The sequence below is a fragment of the Marmota flaviventris genome, chromosome 13 (assembly GCF_047511675.1).
Source record: "Marmota flaviventris isolate mMarFla1 chromosome 13, mMarFla1.hap1, whole genome shotgun sequence".
In the NCBI taxonomy this organism is placed as follows: domain Eukaryota; kingdom Metazoa; phylum Chordata; class Mammalia; order Rodentia; family Sciuridae; genus Marmota; species Marmota flaviventris.
The window spans coordinates 79,318,299-79,332,459 of record NC_092510.1 but is presented as its reverse complement, the minus strand read 5'-3'; the positions used below and the strand labels follow the sequence as shown (position 1 = coordinate 79,332,459).

General features: G+C 36.2%; 1 protein-coding gene and 1 pseudogene across 1 annotated transcript in view; one reads left to right on the top strand and one right to left on the bottom strand.

The window, feature by feature from the left end:
- Positions 1–14,161, bottom strand: part of Rad23b (RAD23 homolog B, nucleotide excision repair protein) — a 39,734-nt gene that overhangs the window by 4,186 nt on the left and 21,387 nt on the right. Inside the window, exons 5-9 of the mRNA XM_027942985.2 lie at positions 13,386–13,441; positions 8,611–8,738; positions 3,271–3,406; positions 1,878–2,005; positions 973–1,143 (exon numbers count right to left, since the gene is read on the bottom strand). Coding sequence (XP_027798786.1) covers positions 973–1,143; positions 1,878–2,005; positions 3,271–3,406; positions 8,611–8,738; positions 13,386–13,441 — 619 coding nt within the window. The remainder of the gene's footprint in view (positions 1–972; positions 1,144–1,877; positions 2,006–3,270; positions 3,407–8,610; positions 8,739–13,385; positions 13,442–14,161) is intronic.
- On the top strand, positions 4,770–5,311 carry LOC139701570 (60 kDa heat shock protein, mitochondrial pseudogene; annotated as a pseudogene).

Sequence of the window (14,161 nt, the reverse complement as noted above, 5' to 3'; positions counted from 1 at the left end):
AAATAAAAACAGTTGCTATAAAATAATTTGGGCAAGTCTTTTTTACTCAAATTATATTACGAGGGCGGGGGGGGGGGAGGTAGCTCAAGACATAAATTAAAATCTTAGCAGGGTGCAAAGGTGTACACCTATAATTGGCAGACTGAGGCAGGAGGGCCCCAAGTTCTCAATCATCAAGACCCTGTCTCAAAATAAACAAAATTAAAAGGGTTGGTAGTGCAGCTCGGTTATGGAATGCTATAATAACTGGGGGATTGGACAGGGTTGGGATGGGGACATGTAGAAAACACCTAATTGTAAACTCTGAACACTCTTGTGTAAAATACATAAGGACAAACTATTATTGTCTAGATGACTTTTTAAAGTATATTAAGTTATTATACACGTTATCTGATTTATATCTCAAAACAGTTGGAAAAACAGGACAAGTATGATGATTACCTGTTTACAAATATCGAAAATGAGAGAAATCAAACAAATAATTACTGCAGTGCCATGACCTGTACTGGTAACCAGTGCAAAAAAAAAAAAGGAAAAGGATGCAAAGAAAATCAGGAATAGCTGGAATATGGTGTATACTACACATCATTCTTATTAAATTCATATGCATATTTATTTTATATGACAAAAGTGAAGCAAAATTTGAAATAGAAATAATTTAGAATTGGGCATATACACTTTAAGATTTTTTTCCTTGAATTATAAAATGTCAATGAAAATTTTAGTTTATTAATATATGTACACGTTTCATGCAAGAGAAGCACTTTATTTGTCCTATGGCTTTACAAAGGATAAGGTGGGAGAGCAGGGTCTCCAAGGCTAGACTCTATGTAAAAGAATTCTCTACAGTGAATGGAAATGCTCTACATCCGTTCTCTCTGGTAGTAACTACTAGTCCCATGTGACTAATGAGCATCTGAAATGTGGTTATTGTAACTAAGAAACTTCACTCTTATTTTTAGTGGAACTTACCCTTTCTATAGCTTCTTTTTCCTGAGGTGTTACTTGAATGTAATTCATATGCCCACTTCCAGCTTCTGCAATTCCTCCACTGCCACTTCCACCTCCTCCTCCTTGACCCCCAGATTCTTGAACTGGTTCATTTAACATCTGAATAAAATGCTCCTGGTGTTGGCTAATTTGCTGTGATTTGAAGGACAGAGGAAAACAACACACTGATATTAAATATTTTTAGGAAAAACAGCAATTCAAATAAGCAACACAAATAAGAAAGAAAAGGCTATAACTTCACAATGGCAATATTTTAAAAATAATTCCTCACCTATCATTATTACTAATGGAATTCAGTACTTTTACACTAGGTAAACACTGAGGAGAATTCAAATCGTCTTTCATAAATGTCCCTCCCATAAAATCAATGTTCAAAGCTGTAGAGGCTGGATGCAGCCATGTATGCCTAAAATTCCAGCTACTTGGGAGGCTGATGTAGAGGATCTCAAGATCCAGGCCAGCCTCAGCAGTTTAATGAGGACCCCATCTCAAAGTAAAATTTAATAAAGGGGCCCAGTACAGCTCAGTGGTAGAGTGCTTTTCTAGCATTCAAATCCTAGTGACAAAAAATAAAAATGTAAGCAGTTTTTGTTTAATTAAATAACTCTGATTCTCTAATGTTAATATACACTGGGAATCTGCAAGAGGTAAATGTTTTCCAAACTTATCTGACAAACTGAAATTGATACAACTTCTATATCTCAACTTTTCAATACACCTATATACAGCATAATGTTCTACTAAGTGTAATGTGGATTTAATCATTCTCAAGAACTAGTGAGGAGGGGACAGTACGTTCACGGACTTTTTCAAAATGGAATACATTCTAAACCCACTTTTCAAATTAACACCGATTAAATAATCACCTGCAGTAACTGAGGATTCTCTCGACCTATCTGCTGTAGCAATGCAGGAAGCAGGGAAGGGTTCTGTTGAATAATTTGTCTCATCTGTTGAAACTGAGGCTGATTTCGTAAAAATTCAAGGGGATGCCCTGAAATAAACACAAACATTTAAAAATGAAAGTAGTAAATACACACACACACAACACACACACAAAGAGAGCTGGTTAAATCATATTTATACTGCAAATATTATCAAGTAAAAAATGAAATCTCAGATATAATAAAATGAAAGATGCAATCTTTAAATTTTATCAATGTATGAATCTTATATCACAGAAATTACTATTGGCCAAAGCAGAAGAGTGTAGATCACCAAGAACCAAACTTCCTAAAAGTTCCCTGCACAGCACTACCCACCCACCTGCAAAAAAACAAAAGAAAAAACCTAGGAATCCCTGTCCTACCTATATTCTCTCATAAAAAGTATTAAATTTGTTCCAATTGTTCAAAAGTTCCTATGAAAAATATATACTAAAACTAACAAAAACAAAAACCTAGTTCCTTATCATATAGACCTCACTTAAGGACAGGTAAATATTCTAAGAAATGTGTGTTTAGGCAATTTTGTCACTATATGAACATCACAAACTCTACTGAAGCAAAGTAAAGCAGCCATGGTGTCACTAGGCAATACAATCTTATGGAACCCACTGGTGTTACATGAAATGACTATATAGTCAAAAATCCATAAAAATCACTATGGTGAATTCCTGGGAAATGTTAAGCCAGAGAAAGAAAGGTATTTAGTATTTAAAAGTTAGGAATGTCAGGTCTGCACATTAGGAATTTCAATATAAGACTGTGTACAAAGCAATTAAGGGATTTTTGTTGTCAACCAGAGCTTAGCTCCACAAGGAGAACAAGGAAAAATACAAGGAAGAATGAAGGAGAACAACAAGTAAATCGTGGGCCTACCACAGGCTCCAGGCTTTGCTCTGAAGTTAGATCCATGGCAATGGAAGGGTGGATACTGACCAGTAAGGAGGCCCGAATTCAGGCTTTGTTCTCTTTAGATAATTGGAGACTTTAAACCTCTTAGGGTTTCATTTCCTAAGTTGTATGATAACTACTAAGATCCTGTAACAAGGTGAGCATTTTGAATGACTTCAGAATGTAACACTAAATGCAAACTGGGGAAGTATCTTTTCCTTAGAGCAAACTAAACCGATTATATGCCCTTTTACAAAACTACAGCACTGACATGTAATACATGAAAAATTATCTTTTACACACTTGGAAGAATTTCTTTTGGACCCCTCTTTAACTTATTTTCAATTATTCAAATGCTTTGGGAATGAATCCCACCTTAGCCATCTACAACCATTTCTCCCTTATCCAAGAGATTCCACTTTACCTCCAGAACTTGCTGTTGTAGTGGTTGCTGTTGTAGTTGCTGCAGCTGCAGCCACTGCTGAAGACTGAGGAGCCCCAGTACCAGCTGCTTGAGCAGGTTCAACCACAGCTTGACTTTCTCTATCTCCAGGAATTCCCTACAACACAATTTCCAAGCTTTAAGACAATCCACCATACCAAATTAGCTAAATATTATTATACCAATAAAAGGCTGATAGTTGGTTTAAGATCCCTGCCTAATTTCCTAAAAGCATAAAACAGATGTCTACTTCAATTAAAAGTAAAGGATTATTAAACTGCATGGATTTGAATTATATTAGACATGGCCTGGGTGTAGTATAATATAAGGCAGCACTGACCAACAGAATTTCCCACAATGATGGAAATTTCTCTATTTGCAACGACAATTAAGATACCCACCAGTCACACATAATTTTTAAGTTTTAAAATATTGATATGTATCTTATTAAAACTAAACCAAGGTTTTGAGCTACACATTCATTGCTCTAGTTGATTCTGAAATTCTCAGAAAATTTCAGCGCCCATTGCTCCATGATACAAAGGACAATTTGTAACGAAAGCCTTAAGACTATCCAAAGATGACGGTTCTGAAATAACTCCTGGGGAAAAAAAGTTGACTCTCCCTCACTTGCTGCCAATGGCCTGTTTCACAGTGTGCACTCCCTGCTAATATCCCACAGAAATGCCGATTACTCATAGTTCTTCAGGTGAGACCAGTGTCCAGGACACTGGCTCCTCATGTCACTGGGGCTTATGCCAAAGATGTAAAAATTTGGTGCAGATGCCTGAGCCTTTCAAGGTGAAGTAGCAGTTACAATGGGGTGAAAAGGAATAAAAATAATTATTCCATAGAGTTGGGAAAGTCTGAAAGTAATGAAAGATGGTTGCTAAGTCAATAGATTTAAAAGATAAATACAAAAATATTAGAGGTAAATGAATGGAACTGGAGACTATCATGCTAAGTAAAATAAGCCAATCCCCAAAACCCAACAGCCAAATGTTCTTTCTGATATGCAATGCTAACACAATTGGGGGTGGTGGGGGGGAGATAGAAGTTCACTGGATTAGACAAAGGGGAATGAAAGAAAGGGAAGGAGGATGGAAATAGGAAAGACAATAGAATAAATCAGACAATCTTCCTATTTTCATATATTAATACATGCCCAGTGAAACTCCACATCATGTACACCTACAAGAATGGGATCCTAATTAGAATAAGATATACACCATGTATGTATAATATGTCCAAATACACTCTACTATCATGTATATCTAAAAAGAACAAAAAAAAAATCTACTGTTAAAAAATATATTGGAGGTAAACTTGTTCAGGATATTGCCAATAACACAAACGCGTAGGTCAAGGATGGCACTGCCACTGCTATGTGGTGGTATGCTCTATATCCAAGGAAAGCTTTGAGGAGATTAGCAAAGGAGCTAATCCAGTGGAACTCAGGAGAGGTGTGATGTTAGCTGTTGATGCTACAACTCCTGAGCATAAGCAGTTTATCCTTGCATGATAAACTCTTGGTCATAACTGCTAAAAATATTTATGGAGAAACTCCAAGTACACCTGTTTTAGTTGGCCTTTAGGTTGTGGCAGTAAAAGCTGCAAGTTTTAGTGACAATAGAAAGAACCTATTTGAAGATATAGCTATTGCTATTTGTGGCACACTGTTTGGGTAAGAAGGTTTGATCCTAAATATTGAAGATGTTCGGTCTCATGAGTTAAGAAAAGTTGAAGAGGTCACCATCACCAAAGATGATGCAATGCTTTTGAAAGAAAAAGGTGACTAAGCTCAAATTGTAAAGCGTATTCAGGAAATCATTGAGTAATTATATGCTACAACTAGTGAACAACTAAATGAATGACTGGCAAAACTTTCAGATGGAACAGCTATGCGTAAGGTCGACAGGCCAAGTGATGATGAAGTGAATGACAAGACAGTTACAGATGCCCTCAGTGCTATAAAAGTTGCTCTTAAGGCATTCTTTTGGGCGGGGGTTGTGCTCTTCTTTAGTATATTCCTGTCTTGGTCTCATTAACTCCAGCTAATGAAGATGAAAAGTTGGTATAGAATTAAAACATAACACCAAACACAAACACTCAAGATTCCTACAATGACCATGCTAAGAATGCAGGTGTTGAATGATCTTTCATAGTGTAAAAATCTTTCAAGATCGAAGATTTTGTGAGTATGGAGGGAAAAGCAATCTGATCAAACACAAGTTGTTAAGAACTGCTTCAATGAACGTTGCTGAGGTGGGATCCTTCCGTTAACTTAAAGCAGAAGCTGTAGTCATAGAAATTCCTAAGGAGACAGACTCCGGAATGAGTGTGATGGAAAAGTGGTATGAGAGGTAGTATGTTCTGATTCTCAAAATAGTGCTTTATCATTATTAATGAACTGTGACAGGAAACTCAAAGCAGGGTATCTCACCAATAACTTCAGAGAAGTCAGTTGAAGAAAACAACTGAAGAAAAGGTTAGTTGATGTTGAAGAAAATCACTATTAACTATCAGTTATTGGTTACAGTTGACAATATACAACAGTTTACTGGATTCACTGTCTAAGTCTTCAGATACTTTATTTTGTGTTCTTGAATAAAAAGACAATTGTATATTCCTGATACTGGGTGCAAGAGCAGAGTACCAATGCACTGCTTTCAATTTAAATCACTGGGACATTTCTACTACTATTCTGCTAAAAAAAAAAAAAAAAAAAAAAAAAAAAATCAGGATTTTTAGTGCTTGCCATCACCAGACAAAGAAGTTCAGAAGCAATCTTTCTGTGGAGAATAATTGGGTACAAAGTAGAGATATTAAGTTATATGACAACCTTTGTGTAATAAAAACTGCTCAAAGTTAGATATTCTTTACTGATCCAATTCTGAGAATGTGTCAGAAAGTACCACATATAAAATTGTTTTCAAAACTCACAAAATAGATATTAAAGAAATTTAAATAATTTGACTTTTAGTTTATGCTTTTTATATGTCTGAGGCATTTACCTTCTTGAGTTGTTATAGCTTAAAACTGCAAGAACACTTTCTGAACAACCTATTATGAATACATATACTTATAGATTTTATAAAGAATAAAGGGTAATGAATGGCAGGGTGATGGCTAAAAGGACTTTATCAAATTCTTGGATTTTGAGTTGGGTCTGGTAGTGCATGTGTGACCTCAGTTACCTGGGAGGCTAAGGAATGAGGATCAAAAGTTTGAGATCACCCTAGGGACTTAAAAAAAAAGTATTACAACTGAATAAGAATGGTACATGCTTCTATTTCCTAATAAACCAGAAGCCAAACCCATAAAATCACAAAGAATAAAGGGTAATAAATGGCAGGGTGATGGCTCACTGCATTAGAAACATAGTGGCCACTAGAAATGAGTATTTGGGGAATTGGTTGCCAATTCAAGTCCTCAGATGAAGTTATTAAGTGTTAGCAAACTATATACAGATATAGGATCTAGAGTATCCACCCAATTCTCAACAGTTTTGTTAAATCAACAGGTTTGTTAAACTAAAAAGTAAATCAACACTGCTATTGATCTACCTGCAATTTTCACACACGATACAGCCTCTTATTAGGTAAGTGACTAATAATTCATTTCTTCTTTCCACTCATTCACTTTCACTTATATGTTAACTAGTAACAATTAAAGGTAGACTTTTTTCAGTCTACGAAATCAACCATAAATATATTCAAACACTTTAACCTGCTTCATGAATTCATTTCATCTGTTCATATATATATATATATATATATATATATATATTATTTTTTTTAAAGAGAGAGAGAGAATTTTAATATTTATTTTTTATTTTTTTTTAGCGCACACAACATCTTTGTATGTGGTGTTGAGGATCGAACCCAGGCAGCACGCAGGCCAGGCGAGCACGCTACCGCTTGAGCCACATCCCCAGCCCCTCATCTGTTCATATATTTATATTTAATTCTACATAGGAGCTCAGGAGGCTAAGACAGGAGGATAGAAAATTCAAAGCCAGCCATGACAACTTAGTGAGACCTTGTCTCAAAATAAAAATATAAAAAAGGGTCAGGAATGTAGCTCAGTGGTAAAGTGCCCCTAGGCTCAACCTCTGGTGCCAAAAAAATAAAATAAAATGAGATGCAAGCCAGGCACAGTGGTGAAGAACTATAATCCCAGCTACTATGGAGGTTGAAGCAGGAGGATCTAAAGTTTGAGGTCAGCACAGGCAACTTAGTAAAAACCTGTCTTAGGAATTTGCAACAGAAGTACAATGTAGTAACAAAGGAATGGGTTACACTGTGATATGTATTCCCCAGAGTTATGATAGTGGATGAGGTTTGTGGCAATTCACAATCAGATCAAAACCTCAGAACACCAAAGAAAATGATAGAACAAAAATTTAAGATTAAAAAAAGATAACCTAGCATCATTCCAAAATTCTGCATTATTTTAGAATGTAAAACACATTTATATCAGGGCGCAGTTGCACACAAGCCTGAGACACGAAGACTGTGAGTTCAAAGCCAGCCTCAGCAATGGCAAGGTGCTAAGCAACTCAGTGAGACCCTGTATCTAAATAAAGTACAAAAACAGGGCTGGGGATGTGGCTCAGTGGTCAAGTTCCTCTGAGTTCAATCCCTGGTACCAAAAACAAACAAACAAACAAAACAACAACAACAAAAAAAACCCCACATCTATAAAACTGGCAGATATTCATCCCAATAAAATGCCAAGGGCTTCAAATATCCACAATAACCTATTTATCAAAAACTTTTATTACCACTTAAAAAATAAAGGAAGGACCTATAAAAAGTTCCTTAACTGTTAAGAATATTATACATGTAAGCACACACCTATAATCCCAACTCTGGAGGCTGAGGCAGAAGGATCCCAAGTTGGAGGGCAGCCTCAGCAATTTAGTGAGACCTTGTCTCAAAATGAAAAACAAAAATAAACACCCCCCTCAAACCAAAGTCTGTCCAGAAAAACCAGAAATTTTAAGTTTTTATATAAAAATTCCCCAATTTTTCAAAGCTGGCAACTTCTTTTTTTTCCTCTGAATAATTCATCCAAGATCATGCTAGGAATGAAAAAGCTATTAAAATGTGGGCCTATTAGATCAAAAACCTGTTCCTTGTCCCTAACACATACTTAAAATATGAAGCATGACTCCAAATGGATAGCCAATTTTATAATTCATTTAACCATGTTTCATCCTAACTAAAACTGTACCAGAATGTTCATTATTTTTCTCTAGTGAATTGTTTTAAAATCTTTGAGATCTTGATCTTAAAACAAAACAAAAGTGTTTCTCACCATTAAAAGATACTCCACTGCTCTGTCAGGGTTGTTGAAACTGGCTCTCAGGGCTGCAATTACTTGCTCTCGTTCATAGCCCATTGACATGATCTCAGTTACCATATTCTCGTATGATTGACCTGTCACTAAAAACAGGGGGGGGGGGGGGTATAGAACAAAACATTTAATGTACATTCTCTATACATTTCTTAAGTGTATACATGTATACAGTGTATCAGATACTACCGCTAGGATTACAAAAACAAATAACAACATATATGCAATAGACAGAATAATGATCCAGAATAAAAATCCCCCAGAAATGTCCGTGTCCTAATACCTGGACTAGAGATTTAAAAACCATGTTAGATTACTTGGCAAAGGGCAGTGAACCTGTACGTAAAACTGAGGTTGCTATCATCTGACTTTAAGATAAGGTACCCCCACTGGGCTTCCTGGGTTAAGTAGAAGAGGGAGGCAGAGAGGTTAAGGGAGCAAAAGCAGGAGAGAAAAGCTATATTTTTGCCTGTGAGAATGGAGAAAGGACCATAAATTGCAAAAAAGTAGGAAGCCCTCAAAAGATGGAAAGGACAAAGAAAGGGTTTTTGCCCAATCTTCAGCAAGAACACAACCCTGTATCAAACTTCTAACTTATAATACTGTAAGATAATAAATAAGTCTGTGCTGTCCTATACCACTAAGTTTATGTTAACCTACTACAAGCCAATAGAAAAATAGTACATTTCCTAAGTTCAAAAGAATTATCAGGTACAAATTAACAGAGAATTAACAGGAGGTTAGGGCAACCTATAATAAGGAATACATGAGCTCAATTTTGATAATAGGTAAAGGAGCAATTCAAGCAATTGGTTATAACACAGCAAGTTGGCAGTTTTCTTTTGATATCTTTTATTACCAAAAAAAGTGGGAGAAAGGTGGTTAGTAAACAAGAAAGTTAGAACCTCCTATACAACACAAGACTGTTATTATTCCAGTAAGTCACAGCCAGAAGTCTTTCTCTAATCTTCCCTTGGGGATGTGGCTCAGTGGTCAAGTTCCTATCTTGCTTTTCATGAACAGGGCTGACAACACTTACCAAAATTATCAAATGAAAGTTGTTTCCCCCCACTAATCTCACCTCACTTAAAATTATCTTCTCCTTTCACCCATGGTCTGGAAACTACTGCCTTTATTGCCACCTCGAAGATTAGATCTCGTTACCCTCTCTTTTCTCCACCTTCCACCATTCACTCCCCGAGTAATCATTCCAATCAGCAACTACGATCAATTATGTATTTCGTATTTGTCTTCTTTAAACAACAACTTTGCGTGACTCCATCCTCATCTCTTTCAGCAACTGGTACATTTGTCTGCTCTCTTCCTTCTATAGCTATAGCTGTCCACACATGCTGGGTCCAATTCCTCACATTCCTCAACTAATTCCAATAAAGATTTCCCCTTAAATGTGTTCCTCTCCACTGGCTAGCTATCCACCTAAGTGCTTGAACCAGAAAGCTTGATCATTTCAACTTCTTTACCTGCCTTTCCACATCTAATCGACCAGTATATCTGGTAGCTCCCATCTTTTTTATTTTTTTTTAAATATTTATGTTTTAGTTGCAGTTGGACACAATATTTATTTATTTTAATGTGGTGCCGAAGATCGAACGGAGGGTCTCACACTTGCTAGGCGAGTGCTCTACCACTCAGCTACAATCCTGGCCCTTCCATCTTTAAATCATTAATCCAAACCCATCTAGTTCCTTTCTCCACTGCCATCACTCAAGATCAGCCCACAGCAACCACTGGTCTGGTTTATACTCTGCCCCCAGACCAACAACCCACTCTTTAGCCAGCAGCAAAAATGAGCCTTTGAAAAAGAAAAAACTCAGCTCAGGCTCCCCACCATCAGTAATCCTCCTCTACCCACAACCATCCTGAGTTACTCAACAGGTCATCTTTCCCTGCCGAGAACCTTCATGTGTGTAGCCTTCTATGGAGCCAGATCCTTCACACATTCCAGTTCTAAAATTAAAAGTGACAGTTGTCAGAGAGGTATTGCCTAGCTATCTTAAGTAGAACTATTTTCCTTTGTAGAAACCCTCTGTATTAAAATCATTTAACATGATTTATAATTTATTTTTTTCTATCCCTATCCAAATACAGGTTCAACTGAGCAGGGAACAGTGTCATTTTGCATATTTTTTTCTATAGACTTTTCAAAATCTAAACGTACTTTAATAGCAAATAAATAAATAAAACCAAAAAACCCCCCTAAATATGAAGTTTGTCCCTCCAAGGATGCAAGTGTTAATAGTGCTCAGTGTGGCAAAATGAGATGGAGACCCTCACTTATTTATCTAAAAGTGAATTATAAAAGAGCCCCTCCTCGCTCTCTGTTTTCTTGTCTCACCACAAGAGCCTTCCCTCTTATACTTATACCACTGTGATGCCATCCTCCATGGAACCTTTACCAGAACACAGATGGGCAGATGTCAGTACCACACACTCATACTTGAACCTCCAAAACTGTAAGCTAAACACACCCCTTTTCTTTATAAAGCAGAGAGCCTCAGGTATTTCACGCCAGTTAAACACACACACACACACACACACACACAAAACCTTTCTTTTTCCATTCCATAAATACTAATTTGTTTTTGTGTGTGCACCAAGGATTGAACCCAAAGGTGCTTAACCACTGAGCCACATCCCCAGCCCCTTTTAGTTTTATTTTGAGAGGGTCTTGCTAAATTGCTTAGGACCTCACTAAATTGCTGAAGCTAGCCTTGAAATCACAATCCTCTTGCCTCAGCCTTGAGCCATGAGATTATGGGCATGTGCCATTGCTCCTGGCTACTTTTTAATATTCTTTCATTTTCCTAATCATCTATTGATGTAATTCTAGCACAAATCCACTCAAGTTGGCAAAATACTCTCCATCACCTAGCTTCCACATAGAAAAATAGATATCAATATTAACGAAATTAAGACATATGGTATGGAAGATTATATTTTTTAACATCATATATTTCATTTAGTTCTGAAAACAACCCAATGAGAAAGGTTTATTCTCATCGCCTTTTAAATACAAGGAAATTAAGGCTTAGAGATTATTACGAAGGTGATCAAGGTATCAATGGCTGGTAAATAATGGCACAAAGATACACACAGACTGTGAGTCCAGAATACCCTACACCCAGTCATTATACCACACTTTCCAAAAATCTTATTTCTTAATTAATCAAGTTATTAAAAAATCAAAAAACATGTCAGTCAGCAGTCTGATACTTTTTAGATCTTAAAAGTACAAGCACATACAGTTGTACAGGGGACCATGTCATTCTTCAAGACTATAAGCAGTCTGATACTTATAGAAAAACTGGGGAGAACAAACAAAAGACAAAGCTAGTAATAAGGTTGAAGTGGCAATTAACATCCTTACATATTTCATTAAGAATGAGTTCTAGACTTATTTGAACTAACAATAATCCCATCAAAGTTGCCTTCTACAAAGTCTACTCTTGCAGGGAGAAAGATCAAAACAAAGAAAATAATGTTAAGAGTCAGGGTAAGAAACTAAACTAAGGCAACTAAGTGGCAGTGGCAACAAATATTCTGGAGACTTGAAAAGAATCAATCAGACTCACTGGGCCAAGGCAGATAGAGGATAATGCCAACTGTGAGGGAAAGGGTAGATAATGGTGTAAACAAGTTAGAAAACAAAGGCAAAGAATTGACGAGTGGAATAAAAAGTTGAGTCAATTTGAAATATAAGATATTTATGAAGGATGAAAGTTTTCTAACTAGTAATTTAAACAAATGAGTTTGGGAGTTCAGAGGGGTCTATATAATGGAGTTAAAACTTGGGGAATCCTTATGACAAGTGCATGGTACCGTCTATTTCCAAAGTGTAAACTCTGAACTATGGCCTAAAAACAGAACCATAGAAAAACTTAAATATTTTAGGGGTAGGTAAAATAAAAAGAATCAACGAAAAGTTTTGCTACTATATATCAATATCCACAAAAATTAGGGTATCAGGGAAGTTCAAGCCCAGGGAGGTCAGAGGACCAACCCCAGATCCCCATAGGCACTGTTGTTAGAATCCTAATACTGCAGGAGCCCATACTGATCCCACCTGTTCCTAGACAATAAAACAGTAATCAGCAGGAACTATACCAGAGATAGTACAAAGGAGGGGAGCTGGTTTTTGAAAAAACACGAGTGAAGGCAGAGGAAAAGACTGTATTCAATAGGTACAATTAAAAGTTAGGAGGGCTGGAGATATAGCTCAGTTGGCAGAGTGCTTGCCTGGCAGGCACAAGACCCTGAGTTCCATCCCCAGCACCGCAAAAAGAAAAAAAAAAAAAAGGAAAAGTTAGGATAAAAAGGCATTTTACTTGCTGTAAGTCAATACAAGGGACAAGATATAAATGAGAACCTCTAGGGTCAATGGGTAGGCATGAAAACCAAATGTGAATAACGTGAAGTAACCAAATGTGAATAACGTGAAGTATGGGGGCAGATGGACGATTTTATACCCTTTCAAAGACACTTTGTAACAAACTCACATTAGGAAATACAAATTACTTGCTATAAGGAAAGGAATATGCTTAACATTAACTGTAAGAGTGAATTCTGAAAGACAACATTAAAAAATATTATAGTCTTTGGTGATAACCCTGCTGAATAATTATTTAGATCAATTATTTTACAGCTAGACTATAAAAAAAACATGAAAATTAAAATTCTTCCCTACCTCTAAGGTTGTATACAAGGTAAATACTTACCAAGTGCACTTGTTGCATCTTCAAAAAGGTTTGACCGAGAAGCATCTCCTGATGTACTGTAAAGTTTTTAGAAAAAACACATTTCACTAAGTATGTAAAATTTAATTTATATTAGTTTAGTAACTATCCCATTTGTAAAGAGATTCTTTGTCTTTAATATGAAGTTTGGCAATAATGCTTAAACAGTCTTGCCCAGGTTAACCCCAAAAACTTCACTGTTAACATTTTAAATCTGGGGAAATTTTCAATCTCAATCCTCCTTCTATTTTGAGAACTCATCATTTAAAATGCCCAAAGTTACAAAAGTTAAAGACAGCTTATTCTATTTAAGAAATATGAAAAGATAATAATAGACAAACAAAATAATGCATGAATCAAGTTGCAACAGAGAAATACCAAAAGCAGTACACTGTAGAATGTCCATGCAGAAAACATGAGGAAACTCCATACTGAAGTTTTATGGACAACTCCAAATGACAAAACTAAAACAACATATACTTCAAAGAATATAGCATATGAAAAAAAAAATGCAGATGTGGGATAGATTCAAGTTCTAACCTAAAGGAAACCAGTGAGTGTAGTATAAAAAATAAACAAGTTATAAAATACCATGAAAAAAAAAATGGATGAAGAAAAATAAACTGAAGGGCTGGGAATATAGCTCAGTTGGTAGAATGCTTGCCTTGCATGCACAAGGCCCTGGGCTGTAATCCCCAGCACCACAAAAAACAAGAAACAAAAAATGCAAAAATAAAAAAATGAGTTGACGTTTACAA